The sequence below is a fragment of the Oncorhynchus mykiss genome, chromosome 15 (genome assembly GCF_057628025.1).
Source record: "Oncorhynchus mykiss isolate SJ-2025 chromosome 15, ASM5762802v1, whole genome shotgun sequence".
Lineage (NCBI taxonomy): Eukaryota > Metazoa > Chordata > Actinopteri > Salmoniformes > Salmonidae > Oncorhynchus > Oncorhynchus mykiss.
In genome coordinates this window covers 17,037,319-17,060,126 of record NC_143036.1, presented here as the reverse complement: position 1 = coordinate 17,060,126, position 22,808 = coordinate 17,037,319, and the positions used below count along the sequence as shown (strand labels likewise).

Genomic DNA, 22,808 nt, shown 5'->3' with positions numbered 1-22,808 from the left:
CAATTGCAAAAGGGAGTGTTTGATTCAAATGAGATCATATTTGAGTAGAGGTTGTCTGGGTGCAAAAAATACAGAGCAAAAATGGTGAGGATAAAGGTACCACTGTCACTTGTTTAACAAACCGGGACGTTTATCGATTCATTTTGGTTGATAATATTGACATTTCGGTCCTCGAAGACTTCATCAAAAATATAGAAGCCATTAGTGCAGGTAACTGAAACAGTCTGCTCTCAAATTTGCCATTGTCCAAATTGCTGTCGTTAACTGTGATTTTAATAAATTGACTCTCACCACAGGCGCAGAAACTAGCATGCACCCTGTGTCACAGCAACAATGGGAGGATGTAGTTGTGATACTAACTTCGACTGACCAAGGTTCCCCAATGTCATTCTACAATCTATTTGAAGCTTGTCTGTCACTCATTGAAGTACACACCTCTTCCTGCTAAGGTTGTGTTCTAAAGGTTAAAAAGGCTGTCATTTAGTGCTGGCCATGTTGGGATAGAGAGAGAAACTCTCTATGTGGACTAGGATTAATATCTCTTGCAATTCATTCTCAATCATTAGATGAAAATTGGGGGGGATTTGTTGAAAAACAAATAAATTACAATAAGCAGATGGCATCAATCCAGATTAAATGTTTTAGAACTGTACTATAGCTATTGCAATACATTTTACTTCTGTTATGTGGCCAACTTTGCATTCTTACTAAGCCAAATACTATACCAGCACATAAATTGAAATTTTTTATGCATAATTTACTCAAAAGTTAGACTTATGCTCCCATACAGCCCAATAGAGGCAGTCAATTGACTTAAATCCTGTTCCATGCCTAAGGTCACATAGTGTCTAAGGTCACATAGTGTCTAAAGTCACATACTTAAATGCACATTTTTCATTGTCACACTTTTGTGTTGAGAGCAGTAATGGTATAAAAGAATGTTCCCAGACCTGTCTTATTTATTGATTTGTACTTGAGAGAATTGGAGGGCTGGATTCCGTCATTTCAGCTTTGCAAGAGAACGTTGAAATTACCTCTGCTGTGATTTTAAAATTGTGCTGGTTATTTGCCACATAACTAGATTTACAACAAACTGGTCTCTGTTAAGACAAGGCAAAGATGTATTTTTCATAACGACATCAAGATGTCATAGGAAATAAGTCCTACTTTGGTTGTCCTTTAAAAACCAGTATACAACCTGACCATGAAGTCTTAAGACATCATAGCAGCCAGTTTTGCCCGCTAATTACATAGGTTCAAAACCTATTGCTGCAAAAAGAGTAGATAACTAATTCAAGAGGACCAGTAAAACATACATTTCCAACATTAATGACCAACATCGATGTTATGATCGTCTTCTAAGATCTTCTTAGATGACTTATGCACATTAAACAGGCTTCATCATGAATGCTTTGATCAAAGCCCTTTGATTATTTTTATCACACATATCAAATCCCTTGGACAACATAATTCACATTTCAATCAGGCCACTACACCTTGGTGGAAGACAGGCATAAATCCAAATAGAAAATGTACCTCTGTTCAAATTAAACTGGGCAGACGTGATAACATCTAATGACTTAACACCACAAAATGCCCTAGAATGCCCCAGTCATTCGCCTAAATAATGAACTAAAGTACATATTATGAAATTATTCTTAATTGCTAACTGCTAATACATGTCTTCCATTTAGCCCCAAGAGGTTCTGAAGTATTAGACTACAGATTTAGGATCTTAATTTGATCACCCTGTTGCAGGAAAACGTTCCTGCATTGCAAATGTAAAACTTGTAATGTATGAGGTTTATAAAGGCTTATGAAGTTTGTAATTTCCACTTTGACTAGATGTTTCTAGTATCAACCCTTGTCAGTTAATGTCAGTTAATTATAATCCAAATAATAATGACCATTTACTGTTGCTGCAAGATTATATTCCTGCTGTAGCAAACTGGTTCAAATTAGGACCCTACATCTGTACCTTGTGCACGACTTCTGCTTTGACTGAGGGAATGAACCACTAAGTGGACCAGGGGACAAAGGCTCAAGATTACGTGGATGTTGTGGATTGGCAACCACAACCTCAATCCGAAGTCATAGGGTAAGGTTCAAAGTGAGATTGTGATACAGGGCCATGGGGATTGGATGAGAAAGTGGAGCGGAAAAGGCGACTGAGGATTGACACGGATGTTGAAGACAGAGAGAGGCTCTCTGGACTTCGCAAACAAAAGCAGGAAGGGGTTGTCATGAATGGCCATGTTGAAAAGGGACCGAAATAAACACTGCATAGCCGGGGGAAAGAGAAAGCCTGAATTAAAATCATGTGAGGGATGGTCACTCCAAGCAAGGAGGGACATTCCAAAGAGGCTATAGCATTAACCCATTCCTGTTTGGAGAGGAAAGTTATTGTAGGAGGTGTAGACAATGGGACACATGTAAACACAGATACCTGACCAAATATCTGAGGTGTATTTTCTCTATTTTAGCTTAAAAACATGTTTGGGTTCACATAATGATCATTTTCCTCTAACATCTAATTGTCTAGGATGGAATTGTTCTGAGAATGTCCCATTTGAAAAAACATTGCAGCGACAATTATTCTCAAAAAGCCATGGAGATGTTGCTTGAACGTGCTGAGGATGTTTCTGGAACGTCATACCTGACACCATTCCAATAATATTCAGACAGGATTAGATGATGTCATCTCACAACCAAATGGGAACGCTTTCCTTTTGTTAACTGTGTGACAACATCACCATGATCAGTCAATATTACCAATGCAGACTGTTGGTTACAGATAAAAAATCTTAAAATTACAACGTGGTGAATTGGCTGGAGCGGAGGCCTCTGAGTCATTCAATAAAAGCCCTTGAAATTTAAACTCATTCCAATATGAGGGAGAGAAAACCAAACAGAAAATAGAGTGGGGAAAAGTCACTGAGGCATTTAGTTGAAAGTCACTGCTTCAAGTCTATTCCATTCATGAAAAATGAAAGAATATCCTCCAGCCTCCTTCTGCCTTCAGTTCTCTCCAAATACCACACATAATATGTCTGGCAGATATATATTTTTAAACAACACTGGTATTGCAAGGCAGTCTATTAGCACATGAACTTAATTAAATAATAAGAAAAAAATAAAATACCATTGGCATTCTAGCAGTTGCATGGCAACACAATAATATGACAATGCTTTAAATCCAGCAGGATTATTGACGTACAAGGGACCCGGAAGTCAAAAGAAAGTCGTTTAGGGAGATTTCAAACAGTTGAGCTGGCAAGGCTATGGTTTCCATGAGAACCAACATCGATATCTGTCTCCCCGTACAACTGTAAAAGTAAAAAGTAAAAGTATAAATCATTTCAAATGTCTTACATTAAGCAAACCAGACGGCAGCATTTATAAGACTTTTTTTATACGGATAGCCTACACTCAGACGTGTGTTTAGCGAGTACGCCAGATCAGAGGCAGTAGGGATGACCAGATATGTTCTCTTGATAGGTGAGTGATAGCCTCCATTTTCCTGTCCTGCTAAGCATTCAAAATGTAACAAGTACTTTTGGGTGCCAGGGAAAATGTATGGAGTAAAAATAACATTATTTTACTTAGGAATGTAGTGAAGTAAAAGTTGTCAAAAATATTAATAGTAAAAAAAAAAAAACGTAGTCCTTTAAATTATTTGTACTTAAGTACTTTACACCACTGAATCTTATCTCTAACACATTCATTTCCAGACACAGATTAAGCCTAGACCTAGACTTTAAAAAACAAGTTCAATGGCGGTTCTCTCTTCCGAAATGTCTTCTTAGTCCAAGACTAGGCGGAATCTGTGTCAGCCTTAGTAAGTCACAGCGCAAGAGTTAATTCATGGAAAGTCACCATTTTTGTAAGCCATGCTCATTTAGAAAATCTGTCTTAGTGCCAATGACCCTTGCCATGCAGGAGGGCAGCCCATTGCCAAAGTGGCTCTGTGACCTGCTGTGTATAAGAGTGATAGGAAGGGAGAAAAAGAGAAGAAAGTGTGTGCATGTGTGTGTGCGTGTGCACGTGTGTGTGCGAGTGAGTGAGACAGAGGACACAGGTATGGCCACCCCATTTAGAGTTTGAAATCAGGCACAGAAAACTTACACAGCACAGCACTCCATTTCAGTACACTGTTAAAAAAAACGTCCTGTTGTTTTTACTGTACCTTACTGGCAGCCAGTTACCTGTAAGTTACTGTAAAAATACGTACAGTATGTTACCGTAAATTCCAAATAAACTTTGATTTAACAGTACATGCCTTCTACCCCCAAGCCATAACACTGCTAAATAGCCAGACTGCTAAATAGTAAATTAATGGTACCAAAACTATCTGCACTGACTCTTATCTTGCACTGACCCTACGCACACTCACTAGTCTATATATACACTCCACATACTCGTAAGTAAGCATTTCACAGTAAAGTCTACACAAGTTATTTTCAGTGCATGTGACAAATAACATTTGATTGGATTTACATTACTGTAAAGTTTACATTAATGTACTGTTAAACCAACATTTTTGGGAATTTATGGTAACATACTGTACCTTTTTTGCAGTAATTTACAGGTAATTTGCTGCCAGTAAGTTACTGTATAAACAACAGGATTTGTTTTTACAGTGTACTTAAAACCCATTTTGAGGTATGAAAAATGGCAATAAGGGTTCACCTCAGTTTCAATTCACACAGAGTACTCTCTTCCAGACGTCTACACAATCCAAGTGAGCGTACCCCACTTCCACATCACACAGAGACATGCAAACGAAACCTGGATTTATTCCTGGACCACATATTCAAACTACTGACACACACACACACACACACACACACACACAGACACACAAACACAAACACACAAACACACAGGCAAACACACAGACAAACACAGACACACAAACACAAACATGCATAAACCCACACACACAGACACACAAACGCACACAAACACACACACACAAAGAGCATTCTACACTATCCTTGGCTGAGCCACAACACTGTTCCAACTCTGCCCTCTTGCTGTGACCGTGGGAAGCCAAGCCAGAGGTCTGGCTTCCAACTGGGGGTTTCGCTCATCAGCACTATTACATTATCAGAGGCGGTGACCCATTAACAGAGCAGTGCTATTGATTGAGTGCCAACTCAAGGCGAAAGACACTGCTCATGCAAATGCAGGAGCCAAAACCTGCAGAACTGAAGAGTCTAAGGCTTTTTCCTTGGTTACAGAATTTCGATGCCCCTTTATAGCCTGACCATTATTATCTGCTAATTCAAGTAAACAGACCTTACTCAGTGGAGCCATGCTAATTGTGCTGCAGCACTGATGTAATGACATAATCTTTTGTTAATACATTTTACAACATATAAATCATAGTCCCCCTGTGCCCCATACAGTTGGATACATGCAGCTTTTGAGGATACCATGCATGCATGTAAAAGGTCCCATTTGGGTTGTAAACCTCAAAATCTGCCTTTGCATTTTCCACTGTACATCGGCTATTTTGCGGGACTTTAGTATATCCCTGACCCATAATCTTTGGGCCTCAGCTTTGAATATAAGCTATTGGGTATATGGAGGTGGGTTCCTGTCCAAGTCTCCCCCTGATGAGAGAACCAGAAAAAATCCTCCCCAAAGAAGAATTAATCTCATCACAGGGACAACAAAGTGTATCTTTGTAACATATGTTACAAATATAAACATGAATTTGTGGTAACTGAAAGATATTAATGATTGCTTGTCATTATAGACAATCGTATAGACTGCATTAGCCCCTTTCAATCGACATCCATCGTCATCATCCGTTAAAGAAAAATTAAAGATACATGACTTTCAAAATCCAGAAATACAGCCGGTAGGAAATTATATATCTTGAAAACTTGATTGCTGACATGCAAAACATTTTGGGACTATATCAACAATGGACTAATGAAACAAATACCAAAATAACATTTTGGGGTGGAATTTTCCGTTAAATAAATATTTTTTGAACAGCATACTGGTATGGAGCTTCTTATATTGTTTAATGAATTCTAATGGCATTTTATCATAGGCCAACAGTCATTTACATATCTACCAGGGTCAAGAGACACACATAGGTGTTAGGTTGGCTATTAACTATATTTGATCAAATATATGATGAAATTATATGAAATTCATGAAGTGATTGATCAACATCCCTTTTATTTCATATTTATTATCAGCCTTTTTAAAGATGATAGGTCATGCAACTAAAACGTCTTATTGGCTACAGAATGAACAATGACAACAGATTTCAATCAAAAGGATCTGTGAAGTATTTTAATGTATTTTAATTCATTTATTCCATGATATGAACCCATTTAAAACAGACGCAACATGCTAAAAAATAGACTATTAAATCATTAAGAAATAGTTTATTTTAATATTCTAGAAAACTATCCTAGACTACATAATATGCTAATAAAATACCATAGAATACTCACCCAAAATTCCAACAAGTAGAAGTTTCAACACAGCCAAATAATTTGTATCCATCACGTCGTGAATAAAGATCCCACACACACGATTCAGAAGCATTCAATGATATCTCAGGTGGGTGATGAATGTCTGTGGCAAACCATAATTATCCAAATTCACTGAAAGCACGCGCGCGCAAGTTCCTTCATAGTTCACGAGTCTGTCGTCACGCAAAATTGTCAGCCCGTGTTAGAAACTTCGAACTCCGCAACACCTCCTCAATTCTGGCTCCTATGATCAAACCTCCACATGTGCTTTCCTGCACATCTCGTTGTTAAAATGACTTCTGCGCTTCCTTGCATCTTTTCAGATGGACGGTGGGAAGAAGGGAGGGAGAAAGGAGGAGAGAGAGGAAGGGAGAGGAAGGGGACGATCTATCTCATTCCATATGCTAGAAAGCATGACATTGGCAATTTAATATGAATGATATGATAACGATTTTATTGTATGATTCATTTACATTTTCTAATGGCTTTCTCGGCATTGTTGGGAAGGGTGGTTAAGTAAGCATTTAACTCTTAGTCCACACCTGCTGTTTACGAAGCATGTGACGAAAACTGATTTGATTTGAAGAATAAGACATTGTAAGCTTTTATAAATGCGTTATAGATGATTACATTTAATTTTATGTAGGTTTATTAATTATTGTGCAATGTTTTTGAATGCTTTAATATTTCTATACATGTCCATAAATGAAAGTTATAAAGTATTACCACCTATACCTAATGAAAAGTAGCCTAGTATAAAATAAAAACAACATTTTGCTTAGGGCCCCCAAAAGGCTCTGACTGCATGTGTGGGTATGGATGTGGGTACACAGACCCACAAGCCACTGTGGCCCCTCATGATGAGTTCCGATTTTTTTGTGTCCCCCACCCCCATCAAAGTGGCCCATCCCTGATCTAGGACATCTTCTACAATATTATTCAAACATTTTAACCTGTCAAATGCTATAATTCAAAGTAATGCATGCAAGATTAAATCCATAGCTTATGTTGGGAATATCAAAAAAAGACTTAAAACAATATCAAATTGTATAAAGTTTAGATATTCCTTTTCATAAAGATGCTTTATTTGACTGAAGGATTACATCCAGGAAGAAAAGTAACCCGAGCACTATCTTGAGGATTTCCTGAGAAATGTCTCAGTGGGACAGTTTAAACTGAGGGGAGGGCTGGGGAGAGTGGGGAATGACGTCCCTTGAGAGGGCAAGAACGACATGTATGTCAGGAGAAGTGCAGTATTATCATAAGGAGACGTATACTTGGATTACGGAGGAGGAATGGAGGGAAAAAGAGAGGCTGAGGAGGTCTAAGAGAGAGAGAGGGAGGAAGGGAGTGAGCTTGAACTTGTAAAGAATTTAGGAAAAAAGGGAGATGGTTTGTTGAAGAAGAATGGTAGAAAGTGTAAGAAGAGTATGCCGGATCTAAGACAGGATGAGAAATGGAAGTGAACGAAGTATCGGAGGTGGAAGGTGAGGTGAAGTTCTCGGAGCCCAAGGCCTAGGATACAGATGAGTCTTTGACAATAGGAGTGAAAATTCTTGGAAAAAGTGGACCCTTGCCTTTTGGCCGGACAATTTGTACTTTAAGGGATGGAAACAGAGTTAGGTGCTGTGAAATCGGTGAAGGTAACCCAAAGTGGTTTTGTGATCATTGTTTCTGTTGGTCAGAGGGAATAGGCGCTCTGCATCAAACGGCTGGGGACAAGAGATGTGAAACATTTTGCTCTCAAGAAAAGGGTATCATTGAAAGGAGTGATTACTAGGATAGCGGTAAATGTGAAAGTTGACCAATGAAGAGGACTAATGTGATGCTCGTTGTTTGGTGCAACCCTGCGGCACAGACAGGGTGGCGAGTGGAGAAACAAAAAAGTAATTCTCTATTCTTTTGAGTTCTGATGTTGAGTCTTTGTCCGACAAAGTGATGTTAGGATATATCAGTTATCAAGTTGTCAAGGGGCGGCAGGTAGCCTAGTGGTAAGAGCGTTGCAAGATTGAATCCCCGAGCTGACAAGGTAAACATCTGTCATTCTGCCCATGAACAAGACAGTTAACCCAGTGTTCCTAGGCCGTCGTTGAAAATAAGAGTTTGTTCTTAACTGACTTGCCTAGTTAAATAAAGGTGAAAAGTACAAGCTTTTGTAATGAATACATTTTGTTGTTACAGGTGTCAAGCTTATAGGCATGTGGCATCTGTGTGTATGTGGTAGGTTCCTAGGTGTGAGAAGTGTGCAGAAGGGCATGAGACAAAGGTACAGTTTACATACACTTAGGTTGGAATCATTAAAACTCATTTTTCAACCACTCCACAAATTTCTTGTTAACAAACAAGTCGGTTAGGACATCTACTTTGTGCATGACACAAGTAATTTTTCCAACAATTGTTTACAGACAGATTATTTCACTTATAATTCATGCATATCACAATTCCAGTGGGTCAGAAGTTTACAGACACTAAGTTGACTGTGCCTTTAAACAGCTTAGAAAATTCCAGAAAATGTCATGGCTTTACAAGCCTCTGATAGGCTAATTGAAATCATTTTTGTCAATTGGAGGTGTACCTGTGGATGTATTTCAAGGCATACCTTCAAACTAAGTGCCTATTTGCTTGACATCATGGGAAAATCAAAATAAATCAGCCAAGACCTTAGAAAACAATTGTAGACCTCCACAGGTTTGGTTCATCCTTGGGAGCAATTTCCAAACGCCTGAAGGTACCACGTTCATCTGTGCAAACAATGGTTTGCAAGTATAAACACCATGGGACCACGCGCCGTCATACCGCTCAGGAAGGAGACGTGTTCTGTCTCCTAGAGATGAACGTACTTTGGTGAGAAAAGTGCAAATCAATCCCAGAACAACAGCAGAGGACCTTGTGAAGATGCTGGAGGAAACAGGTACAAAAGTATCTATACCCACAGTAAAACGAGTCCTATAACAACATAACCTGAAAGGCCACTCAGCAAGAAAGAAGCCACTGCTCCAAAACCATCATAAAAAAGCCAGACTATGGTTTGCAACTACACATGGGGACAAAGATCATACTTTTTGGAGAAATGTCCTCTGGTCTGAATAAACAAAAATAGAACTGTTTGAACATGATGACCATCGTTATGTTTGGAGGAAAAAGGGGGATGCTTACAAGACGAAGAACACCATCCCAACCGTGAAGCACGGGGGTGGCAGCATCATGTTGTGGGAGTGCTTTGCTGCTGGAGGGACTGGTGCACTTCGCAAAATAGATGGCATCATAAAGAAAGACAATTATGTGAATATATTGAAGCAACATCTCAAGACATCAGTCAGGAAGTTAAAGCTTGGTCGCAAATGGGTCTTCCCAAATGGACAATGACCACAAGCATACTTCCAAAGTTGTGGCAAAATGGCTTAAGGACAACAAAGTCAAGGTATTGGAGTGGCCATCACTAAGCCCTAACCTCAACCCTATAGAAAATTTGCGGGCAGAACTGAAAAAGTGTATGTGAGCAAGGAGGCCTACAAACCTGACTCAGTTACACCAGCTCTGTCAGGAAGAATGCGCCAAAATTCACCCAACTTATTATGGGAAGCTTGTGGAAGGCTACCCAAATTGTTTGACCCAAGTTAAACAATTTAAAGGCAATGCTATCAACTAGTAATTGAGTGTATGTGAACTTCTGACCCACTGCGAATATGATGAAGGAAATAAAAGCTTAAATAAATCATTCTCTTTACTATAATTCTGACATTTCACTTTCTTAAAATAAAGTGCTGATCCTAACTGACCTAAGACAGGGAATGTTTACTATGATTAAGTTTCAGGAATTGTGAAAAACTGAGTTTAAATGTATTTGGCTAAGGTGTATGTAAACTTCCGACTTCAACTGTATGTGTAGCATTGGGGAAAGAAGCGGTATGTGCTAATTGTAGGGGTGCTCATGGGGCTGGGGATCAGAAATGTCTGATGAGAGGCAATTTGAGGTTACCAGGGTTAGAGTAGTGCAGAAGTTGTCATATGCTGAGGTAGTTAAGAAGTAGAGGAAGATGGGTGAAGGGGGAGGGATCCTGAGAGGAGTGGTGTGAGTAGTAGATCTGAACCAGTACAGAGGGATAGGCCAACAAGTGATTTATGCTTCAGTAAGTTTGGATTTTTAGTGTTTACAGCAATGGTTATCAACTGTACTGCAAATCATAGAAAATGTAGGTTGTGGTGTTAGCTGCAGAGAAGTATTTTGGTGTACGAGATTTGACGTCAGAAGAGTTACATTGTGTGTTGAGTGGTGGTGTCCCGTCCTTTCAGGCTGTTGGCCTGAGATATAACTAGATAGATTTAGTGGAGTAGGGAGGTGGGTTTTTTTTCCAATCAAAGTATAAGGGACTTACACTCCAGTCTAGTTGATGGCAGTAGTGCAGCATTTATTGGATGCCAACCGCCGTTAAACCTCATCGAAGAAGAAGAAACGAATGAAATAGGAACTGAAAAGGAAAAACACTTGTTTCCCAGGGAAAGTAGAACAGGGCTGTGTCAATGGCGCGCGGGCCAAATTGAACGCCACAACAACGCTTTTTGCTCTAAGCTACTCCCTAAAGAAAATATTTGATTTTTGTCAGTGAAAATAAAATTGATCATGAAGTTCCGAGCAAAAATGATTGATGTTGGTTGTCTTAACCATTTCACACGTAAGTCTAACATTAATACTATAATGTTGCTCTTGTGTAGCTAGCTAGTATTAAGCATTCATTGCTAGCTAGCTAATAACGTTAGCAGCTAGACTAACAATTTGACCAAAGTCCTTCTCTAGGCTTCACATAAAGTTGAACAATTATACCAACTACTGTTACTTGCTAGCAAGCGTATTTCACTTGCAAGAGAAAATATATGGTTGGTGCGGGTGCTGTCTGCAAAGAAGTTGGCTGTTTACTAAACTAGCCCAAAGACGCTGATACAAAGATTTGTATAACTAACGTTAAACCTCATCGTTCTAACTGTGACTGATAGAACACAACGTTTGCCAAAGAGGATATACCATGATCAAACTTCTCTGACTCGGTTTTGGTTATATGGAATACGGCCTTTGTCAGAATGGACTTTTCGTGATAGAACACTTACGCAGTAGGTTAGGTGAATTAACGTAGCAGGTAAGGGTAATTGTGTTCAGGTTGGGGAAAGGGTTAACGTTAGTTAAATGCAGCGGGGGAAAAAATCCTTTGCTCCACGAGACGATATTTGGAAGATGACCTCGCGACTTGAGAGAGTGCATGTTTATCAATTGAACCCTGAACCATTTTACATTTAACTTCTCCCCATCAGGTGTGGTGAATACCATCTCTAAACTAACGAAGACATGCATCCTGCGACTTACTCCAAACAACCTATATTTTGTACTGTCTGGTAAGGTAGCCAGCGGAGGAGTCGGCATGTGGTGTGAATTATCTCAGGTACATGCCCATTCAATACAATATGTCTATTTCTACCAATGAGTTGTACTTCGATAGCTCAGACAATTATGTTTTTAATACTCAATATTATATGTAGGCCTATGGATTATGAATTGCACACTGTTGCCCATTATTTTAAATTTGTCATGTGAATGGAGCAGAACAGAAACTCCAGGGAGAGGTCAGTCTGTCTGTTTCCATTATATGGAAAAAAAACTATTTTCCGAAAGTGAAATACTTAGTCTCTTCTCTAACATGTACAGTGCCTTGGGAAAGTATTCGGCCCCTTTGAACTTTGGGACCTTTTGCCACATTTCAGGCTTAAAACATAAAGATATAAAACTGTATTTTTTTGTGAAGAATCAACAACAAGTGGGACACAATCATGAAGTGCAACGAGATTTATTGGATATTTCAAACTTTTTTAACAAATCAAAAACTGAAAAATTGGGCGTGCAAAATTATTCAGCCCCTTTACTTTCAGTGCAGCAAACTCTCTCCAGAAGTTCAGTGAGGATCTCTGAATGATCCAATGTTGACCTAAATGACTAATGATGATAAATACAATCCACCTGTGTGTAATCAAGTCTCCGTATAAATGCACCTGCACTGTGATAGTCTCAGAGGTTCGTTAAAAGCGCAGAGAGCATCATAAAGAACAAGGAACACACCAGGCAGGTCCGAGATACTGTTGTGAAGAAGTTTAAAGCCAGATTTGGATACAAAAATATTTCCCAAGCTTTAAACATCCCAAGGAGCACTGTGCAAGCGATAATATTGAAATGGAAGGAGTATCAGACCACTGCAAATCTACCAAGACCTGGCCGTCCCTCTAAACTTTCAGCTCATACAAGGAGAAGACTGATCAGAGATGCAGCCAAGAGGCCCATGATCACTCTGGATGAACTGCAGAGATATACAGCTGAGGTGGGAGACTCTGTCCATAGGACAACAATCAGTCGTATATTGCACAAATCTGGCCTTTATGGAAGAGTGGCAAGAAGAAAGCCATTTCTTAAAGATATCCATAAAAAGTGTCGTTTAAAGTTTGCCACAAGCCACCTGGGAGACACACCAAACATGTGGAAGAAGGTGCTCTGGTCTGATGAAACCAAAATTGAACTTTTTGGCAACAATGCAAAACGTCATGTTTGGCGTAAAAGCAACACACCATCCCCACTGTCAAACATGGTGGTGACAGCATCATGGTTTGGGCCTGCTTTTTTTCAGCAGGGACAGGGAAGATGGTTAAAATTGATGGGAAGATGGATGGAGCCAAATACAGGACCATTCTGGAAGAAAACCTGATGGAGTCTGCAAAAGACCTGAGACTGGGACGGAGATTTGTCTTCCAACAAGACAATGATCCAAAACACAAAGCAAAATCTACAATGGAATGGTTCAAAAATAAACATATCCAGGTGTTAGAATGGCCAAGTCAAAGTCCAGACCTGAATCCAATCGAGAATCTGTGGAAAGAACTGAAAACTGCTGTTCACAAATGCTCTCCATCCAACCTCACTGAGCTCGAGCTGTTTTGCAAGGAGGAATGGGAAAAAATGTCAGTCTCTCGATGTGCAAAACTGATAGACATACCCCAAGTGGCTTACAGCTGTAATCGCAGCAAAAGGTGGCGCTACAAAGTATTAACTTAAGGGGGCTGAATAATTTTGCACGCCCAATTTTTCAGTTTTTGATTTGTTAAAAAAGTTTGAAATATCCAATAAATGTCGTTCCACTTCATGATTGTGTCCCACTTGTTGTTGATTCTTCACAAAAAAATACAGTTTTATATCTTTATGTTTGAAGCCTGAAATGTGGCAAAAGGTCGCAAAGTTCAAGGGGGCCGAATACATTCGCAAGGCACTGTATAAAGATCCAGTCCATAAAAAAAATTGGAGGCCTATTACACATCAGTGTTGTGATGCAACAATTCTAGCTAAGTGCTTGGCGAATAGAATTAAAAAGGCATTGTCAGATATTATTCATCCGAATCAGACATGTATGATACATTGGAGGTAAAATAAGACAAGTACGGTAAACAATAGAATATTATGAAACATCGGGGAAACCTGGCCTGGTTTTCATAGCTGATTTTGAATAGGCTTTTGATAAAATACGACTGGAGTTTAAATATACATGCCTGGAATATTTCAATTTTGTAGAATCTCTAAAAAAAAATGGGTTAAAGTTATGTATAGTAACCCTAGGTGTAAAATAGTAAATAATGGCTACATCTCAAAGTTTTAAACTGTCAAGAGGAGTAAAACAAGGTTGTCCACTATCGGCATGTCTATTTATTATTGCCATTGAAATGTTAGCTTTTAAAATTAGATCCAACAATAATATTTAGGGATTTGAAATCCGTGGCTTAAAAACAAAGGTGTCATTGTACGCTGATGATTCATGCTTTATTTTAAAACCACCATTAGAATCCCTCCACAGCCTCAGAGGGTCTATGATCTACTTTTTCTAACCTCTCTGGATTAAAACCAAATTATGATGTGTACTATATTACGTATTAGATCACCAAAAAATGCAACTTTTACATTACCGTGTAGTTTACCAATAAAATGGTCTGATGGGGATGTGGATATACTCGGTTTACATATCGCGAAAGAAAGAAATGATCTCACTCAATACATTTTAATAGAAAGTTAGCAAAAAATAGATAAGGTCTTGCTACCATGGAAAGGAAAATACCTGTCTATTTGTGGGGAAAAACACCCTGATCAAATCTTTAGTCATATCACAGTTTACCTATTTGCTTATGGTTTTGCCTACACCTAGTGAAATGATTTTTAAATAATATGAACCCAAAATATTCAATTTTATTTGGAATGACAAGCCAGACAAAATTAAAATGGCCTTTTTATATAACGAATATGAGGGCAGAAATTATTAAAGCATTAGACCTCTCACTAAAGGCATCGGTCATACAAAAGTTATACTTAAATCTGAAATGGTTCTCTAGTAAATTACTAAGAATTTCAACCATGTTCAAAAATGGCCTTTTTTCCGTTATTCAGATTACAACTGCTCACTTTCGGTTATTTTAAAATTAAATCATCTCCAAAATATTGTTATTTTTTAAACAACCCTTAGAAAGTTGGTTACAATTTCAGTTTAATCTACCTGAAAAGACAGAACAAATAATACAACAAATATTGTGGTTAAACTCGAATATGCAAATTGATTAAAAAATATATTTTTCAATAAGTTTTAAGAAAGGTAATATCTCTGTAAATTATATCATAAATATGACTGGTGGAATTATGTCACACATGCAGCTAACACAGATATATGGAAATGTCTGCTCTACCCAAAATTAAAACTAATTACAGCATTACCACAAAAATGGACGAGACAAGTGGAAGGGGGAAAAAGTAAGGAACTTGTCTGTCGGACCTGCATTAAAGACCAAAAATTGTTAAAGAAAATTGTGATAAATAAAAATATGTACCAATTTCATTTCAGGTCCAAAAAATTGACAGCTGTCCATATAAATTGCAAAATAGTTGGAAGAGATTTTCGATGTACCGATTCCATAGCACATGGTTTATGAATTGACACGCAAAACAACGCCGGACTCAAAACTTCAGATTTTTCATATTAAATTATTATACAAAATTCTTGCAACCAATAGAATGTTATATTTATGAGGGATACAATCTTCCCAGCTCTGCAGATTTTGCAGCGAGGAGGCCGTCATTAGATCATTTATTTTGATACTGTCCATGTGTAGCTCGTTTTTGGTCACAGGTCCAGGAATGGCTGAAGAACTGCAACATTTACCTAGAACTAACGCTGCAGATAGCAATACTGGGTGATTTGAAAAGTCATAGTCAATCGATCAATAATATAATTATTATGTTTATCTTTAATTTACAGTCTGTAGAAGCTATGAGAATAGAAAGGTTCAGTACTCTGTATTATTTTCTAGTAGATGAGTGCAGAGGGTATGAATGTGGGGGGTGTTCATCGACACAACAAAGGCCTTAAAAATGTCCACAGTCTTCTCGGCCACATGTCATTAGTACACCTCAATACAGTTCACATAACAATACACAACTTGCAAGCAACCTCCCTTTTAACTAAAATGTCCAAATACTTCTGGCAGGGCAATAATAGTCCAGCTCTAATGAACTTCAATGGGAAGTGCATTGGAAAAATAGAGTCTGTTTCAGGGTAAAGCACTGGAACGATAGAGGGAAGAGAAAAAGAGAACAAGAGAGATCTTAGCTGTGGTCTTCAGGCGTGCAGGTGTACTGTCTGGCTGTCCGATGGCTTGTTGGTTTGTATGTTAAAGCTTCGCAACAATGTTGCTACTAATCCATGCGATCCATAACGGGCGTGGTCCCAAATGAAAACAACCACGACCTAGAGCGACTACACCGATGATAGAGTTAAACACTCTATAAACTACACACGCTGAAAACAAACAAAACTTCTGCAGCACAGCACACACACAATCAAACTGTTGCGCCACCAAAGAGCTCCTCCCCAAAGAGCTGAATGAGCTCTCTTCATCTTCTCCTTCCTTACTGCTCATGCGCTCTTAAAGTGGCAGTGCACGGTGAAGGCTCCGTGCAGATTTCGCCACAACCTGGCCTCCACAATCACCCGACCTCAACCCAATTGAAATGGTTTGGGATGAGTTGGACCGCAGAGTGAAGTAATAGCAGCCAAAAGGTGCTCAGCACATGTGGGAACTCCTTCAAGCCTGTTAGAAAAGCATTCCTCATGAAGCAGGTTGAGAGAATGCCAAGAGTGTGCAAACCTGTCATCAAGGCAAAGGGTGGCTACTTTGAAGAATCTAAAATATAATTTGATTTGTTAACACTACCAGATACTACATCATTCCATATGTGTTATTTAATAGTTTTGATGTTTTCACTATTATTCTACAATGTAGAAAATAATACAACTAAAGAAAAACCCTTGATTGAGTAGGTTTGTCCAAACTTTTGACTGGTACTGTTATTTTTGTCCAGGTGGGAAAGGGCAGTGTGGAGTAGAGGTCGACTGTCTATGATTTTTCAAAGCCGATACTGATTATTTGAGGACCATAAAAAGCCGATACCGATTAATCGGACAATTTTTCCATTTTTAATTTGTAATGATGACAATTACAACAATACTGAATGAACACTTATTTTAACTTAATATAATACATCAATAAAATCAATTTAGCCTCAAATAAATGAAACATGTTCAATTTGGTTCAAGTAATGCAAAAACAAAGTGTTGGAGAAGAAAGTAAAAGTGCAATATGTGCCATGTAAGAAAGCTAACGTTTAAGTTCCTTGCTCAAAACATGAGAACATATGAAAGCTGGTGGTTCCTTTTAACATGAGTCTTCAATATTCCCAGGGAAGAAGTTTTAGGTTGTAGTTATTATAGGAATTATAGGACTATTTCTCTCTATACGATTTGTATTTCATATACCTTTGACTATTGGATGTTCTTATTAGAGGTCGAATGATTAATCGGAATGGCCGATTTTAATTGGGGCCGATTTCAAGTTTTCATCGGAAATCTGTATTTTTGACAAGGTAAAAATCTGGCGTTCTGCCCCTGAACAAGGCAGTTAACCCACCGTTCCAAGGCCGTCATTGAAAATAAGAATGTGTTCTTAACTGACTTGCCTCGTTAAATAAAGTTGTAAAAAAAAAAATGGGCAAAATCGGCGTCCAAAATTACCGATATCCGATTGTTATGAAAACTTGAACTCGGCCCCAATTAATCGGCCATTCCGATTAATTGGTCGACCTCTAGTGTGGAGTGCAATAGAGGTTGCGTCATCTGTGGATCTGTCGGGGCGGTTTGCGAATTGTAGTGGGTCTAGAGTATCTGTGATGATGGTGTTGATGTGAGCCATGACCAGCCTTTCAAACCACTTCATGGTTACAGATGTGAGTGCTACAGGTCGGTAGTCATTTAGGCAGGTTACCTTGGTGTTTTTGGGCACAGGGACAGGTTGAAAATGTCAGTGTAGACACTTGCCAGTTGGTCAGCGTATGCTCTGAATACATGCCTAAATGTCCCTTGCAACTAGGAGCGCCGCCACTGGATGAGTATTTTCTTGTTTGCTAATGAACTTATACAGCTCGTTGGGTGCAGTCTTAGTGCCAGCATCGGTTTGTGGTGGTAAATACACAGCTCTGAAAAATATAGATGGAAACTCTCTTAGTGTGGTCTACAGCTTATCATGAGGCGAGCAAAACCTTGAGTTCCTTAATATTAGATTTTACGCACCAGCTTTTATTGACCAACAGACCACCACCCCTTGTCTTATCAGAGGCAGCTGTTCTGTCTTGCCGATGCACAGAATACCCAGCCAACTGTATATTATCCATGTCGTTCATATCAAATCAAATTGTATTGGTCACATACACGTGTTTAGCAGATGTTTTTGCGGGTGTAGCGAAATGCTTGTGTTTCTATCTCCGGCAGTGCAATAATATCTAACAAGTAATATCTAGCAATTTACCAACATATACCCAATACGCACAAATCTAAATAAGGAATGGGATTAAGAATATATACAAATGTGGATGAGCAATGTCAGAGTGGCATAGACTAAGATACAGTAGAATATTATAGAATACAGTATAAACATGAGATGAGTAATGCAAGGTATGTAAACATTATTAAAGTGACTCGTGTTCCATTTAAGTGGCCAGTGATTTCAAGTCTATGTATATAGGCAGCATCCTCTATGTGCTTGTGGTGGCTATTTAACAGTCTGATGGCCTTGAGATAGAAGCTGTTTTTCAGTCCAAGGTTTCTCAGTCCAAGCTTTGATGCGCCTGTACTAACCTCGCCTTCTGGATAATAGCATGGTGAACATGCAGTGGCTCGGGATCTTTTTAGCCCTCCTGCGACAGCGGTCGCTGTAGGTGTCCTGGAGAGCAGGTAGTTTGCCCCCGGTGATGCGTTGGGCAGAACGCACCACCCTCTGCAGGGTCCTGCGGTTGCAGAAGGTGCAGTTACCGTACCAAGTGGTGATGCAGCCCAACAGGATGCTCTCAATTGTGCATCTGTAAAAGTTTGTGAGGGTTTTAGGTGCCTCAACTCGGTGAAACATAAGATATTAGTTTTAATATCCCGTTGGTAGGATAGTCTTGAACAAAGCTCCAATCATTACAAGTCAGAATGTTGAAATGGTGATAACTTCATTTTAACTCACTTGACCGGTTGTCTGCCGATTTTTGTCCTTATGTTGGAGGTAATCTGGGACAAAATATCCACAGGGAAGCGTTCTCAACCTGCTGGTCTGTAATCGGTTTATCGCACGCGACAAACACTTGCACGATATGGCTGAGCGTAACCAAACCACAGACAGAACATTGTCCCACGCAATTAGCTGGCAAATTTCACAACCACTTCCAGCTGATTGCGAGGAAACGTGCTTTGGTCAACTACGTTCGGTTACATTCGGCTATTGTTTACATATTGTGCATGATGTGCAATGTGTCAGAAGATTGCAAATTCAAACCACAGAACCTACTGGCGACGCAAAAAGTCAGGTAAACACTTTCCTGTGGATACCCCATCTCCACCTCCTAACAGCAAAACTAACAGCATGGACAACCTGTAAAGTAACTCTAAATATAATTGTATTCAATATTCTGGCTTGTAAGAGACTCTTGTGTTCACTGGTGTCTGCTCTATACTTATCCAAGCCATTCTCTATTTGTGTTGTATTTGACCAGGCCAACTTCTTTGATGAGTATCAGCTGGAAGGTGTGGCGCCTGACGCTAATGAGATCTGCCTAGAGGTAACCCCCGAAAACCTTTCCAGGGCTCTGAGAACCTCTCAGAATGCCAAGTGTGTGAAGATCAAACTGACCAAGAAGCACTGTCCTTGTCTCACTCTCGTTGCAGAACTGGTAAGAGCTACAGCAATTATATCCAATGTGTCTGCTTCAAGGGAAAACTGTCAACACTCACTGGGCTGTGTTGATTATGATCTTTGACATGTCAAGCAGTCAGTCAGTATGTAACACTTTTCTAACAAACGGGGTTATGTTTAACACCTATAAATGAAACTGTCTTAACCCCCCTAAAAGCAAGATGTTTGTGGTGTTAGGTTCTAATTCTCAGAGTAAAACACTCAACGGACATTATGAAAGCTTAACCAAGTTTATTCTTCCCAGAGGATCAATACAGCTGTATTAGACAAAAACATTTTCACACAAGCACTGATATTTAACCGTTTAACCTCATCTGTACAAACATTGTTCTTTACTGCTAGGCAGGACACTAGTTATACGGCCATAAAGTTTTATTTCTCCCTTAAGGTGACCTGACCTGACCTCAAACCCTTTCCATCACTAATCCATGGCTCTCTCCGCTTATCAATGCCTGCCACATGTGATCGCTTCCCTGCACTCAACACATTCAAAGCTTAATTGCACACACTATATACCTTCCTTCTATAACCATTAAATTCTGGTGTAGACCCTCTAAACCTCAGCACTCCATCAGTGACATGAATAAGTATATTTTCATATTCTCAGAACCCAACAGTGGCAAAGAATTTCTCCAGGTAGGAAATAACTTTGAGAGGAACCAAACTTCATAGACGCAGCTCATCCTCCTAGCTGGCTGGCTAGAAGTTTGGATACGTCAGAAGTTCAGTCATTTTCTTTCCCTGCCCTCTTCTTCCTTGTTAGCCAACACTTTCCAGCGTCAGTCGTGTTGTCACCCATGACATCCCGGTGGACGTGATACCCAGAAGGCTTTGGCACGACTTCAAAGAGCCCAGAATGCCAGACTTTGACGTGAGTACCAGAGCCACTCTAGCCTGGATCCCAGTCTCGTTCTGCTGAAGCCGACTAAAGCAGAACCAGACTGGCATCCAGGCAAGTCCTCTAAAGTAATGCCAGTTTAACACGTCAGGTGTACTGTTATTTAATTTGTTCTAATGATAACTATATCTAATGCTTTTCAGGTGAGCATATATTTGCCTCCACTGAAAACTATGAAAAATGTTGTGGATCGAATGAAGAATCTCTCTAACTTTCTGGTAAGAGACTGTTTACTATGAGCTCAGATAATTTTACACATGACCCCAACATACTATGATATATTTGTTAAAATATCTTCACTGTATGTTTTAATATTTTAAATATAAAGGAAAACATTGTTTGGAAGTCACCGGTATGTCGTAATGTCCTTTAAAGTAACGTAAAATAGAGCTGTTTGTAGATTGGATTATTAGCTTTCAATACAAAGTCACAGTGCCCTCTGTCCTAGGTGATGGAGGCCAACCTGAATGGAGAGATGAACCTGAAGATTGAAACTGACCTGGTGTCTGTCACCACCCACTTCAAAGACCTGGGTAATCCTCCCTGGGGTAGGTGCATCCCCTTTACTTGTGTCGTGTGCATTAAGGCACACCGTAGCAAAACCTTTTTGAAAAAACTCATGTTAGCCATGGCAACAAACTGGACCCTGTCTCAGGGCTTTTACTAATTTCAGTCTCGTCTCTCTTGGCCCCCCTCAGGTGACGATGGTTCTCAGGGGCGCAGTCAGAGCAGGGACCCTGAGGTCATGGCCCACACCCGCGTGGACATCCGCAAGCTGCAACAGTTCCTCATGGGCCAGCAGGTCAACCCCAGCAAGGCAATGTGCAGTGAGTCAACTCTCATGGACTTTTTACTAATATTAACCATATTGACCAATCAATCAGCTCCTCTAATTTCAACGTCACCAACCCTGGTCCCAAAGACCCACAAGGTGATGCAGGCTTTTGTTCAAGCCCTAAAGTAACAGATTTTCCACACAAGACGTGCACACCATGTATCTCTTTAGGACCAGGGTCGGTGAAGATTGGACTATGCCATCTGATGACAGACAGAGAGCCTTGACTGAATTGAATTGTGTGAGTGAGGGAAAACAATTGTTAAGACTGAGTCATAAGAAAGATCCACTGATTGCAGATTACTGATGAGCATTCTATTATTCCCACCAGATATTGTCCACAAGAGGATCATTCATTTGATTCTGCTACATGAAGACGTGTCTCTGCAATACTTCATCCCAGCGGTGGCCTAGCAAGACAAACGTTGTCTAACACAAAAGTCAGCTGGGAAGGTTTGTTTTCTTCAGGATCAAATTGGCCATCCCTCCTACTGAAGGGCTAGTGTGTAGGTATGCTTTTGATTCAACCCAATCGTAACACACCTCGTTCAGCTAATCTAGGTGCTAATGAGCAGTAGAATCAGATGTGCTAGCTAAGGGTTGGAGAGAAAGCTTGCCGGAGGGTAGCTCTCCAGGAGGAGGGATGGGTGATCCTAGACTACACATTCCATTCATTTGAGAAGTTGTGGTTGATTAAGATTACATGAAAACATGTGAAAAGCTTGTAAATCAACACTGCCGTCATGCACTTCCAAAAGTATAACTTATTCTCAGTGGAAGCTCATGAATTTCATCTTTAAAATGTAAAAGGTGTACTCTTAGACCTCGAACAAAGTTTGTATATTATAGTTTAGTATTTTATTTAATATGCTTACAAATCTCAAGACCTTAAATGTATTGTCTATGTATCTTGCTACTGTATTGCTGTACATAGTTTAATAATTCCACTCAAGATGTAGCTACACGCTCAGCCTTCATGCATTGTATGTACTGTTAATAAAACATGTTTTATTTTATTGTTAGAACACTTGTGTTATTTGTATTTGTGTTCAAGTCATTGCATATAGTTATATAGAGGTAGATTGAAGGATAAGGACACTTAAATGACCCCTTGCAAAAGATGTGCTACCAGTCTGTACAATGCATGGTATCTTGTAATAGCATAGGCATAGTTTGTCGGCAGTTAGGTTGTGTTCGATAGTGCAACAAATTAAATAACCACAGG

General features: G+C 39.4%; 2 protein-coding genes across 3 annotated transcripts in view; one reads left to right on the top strand and one right to left on the bottom strand.

Annotated features, from left to right (window-relative positions):
- The window catches only part of LOC110489708 (receptor activity-modifying protein 3), a 29,372-nt gene extending 22,540 nt beyond the window's left edge, over window positions 1–6,832 (bottom strand). Inside the window, exon 1 of the mRNA XM_021562488.3 lies at window positions 6,480–6,832. Coding sequence (XP_021418163.2) covers window positions 6,480–6,573 — 94 coding nt within the window. The 5' untranslated portion in view covers window positions 6,574–6,832. The remainder of the gene's footprint in view (window positions 1–6,479) is intronic.
- Window positions 6,833–10,782: 3,950 nt separating this feature from the next.
- On the top strand, window positions 10,783–22,605 carry hus1 (HUS1 checkpoint clamp component). 2 transcript variants are annotated; one of them, NM_001160574.1, is given in 8 exon segments: window positions 10,997–11,173; window positions 11,805–11,932; window positions 19,651–19,827; window positions 20,614–20,721; window positions 20,892–20,966; window positions 21,197–21,296; window positions 21,447–21,575; window positions 21,915–22,604. In NM_001160574.1, coding segments are annotated over 8 exon segments (852 nt in total). In that variant the 5' UTR covers window positions 10,997–11,121; the 3' UTR covers window positions 21,998–22,604.
- The last annotated feature ends 203 nt before the right edge of the window (window positions 22,606–22,808 follow it).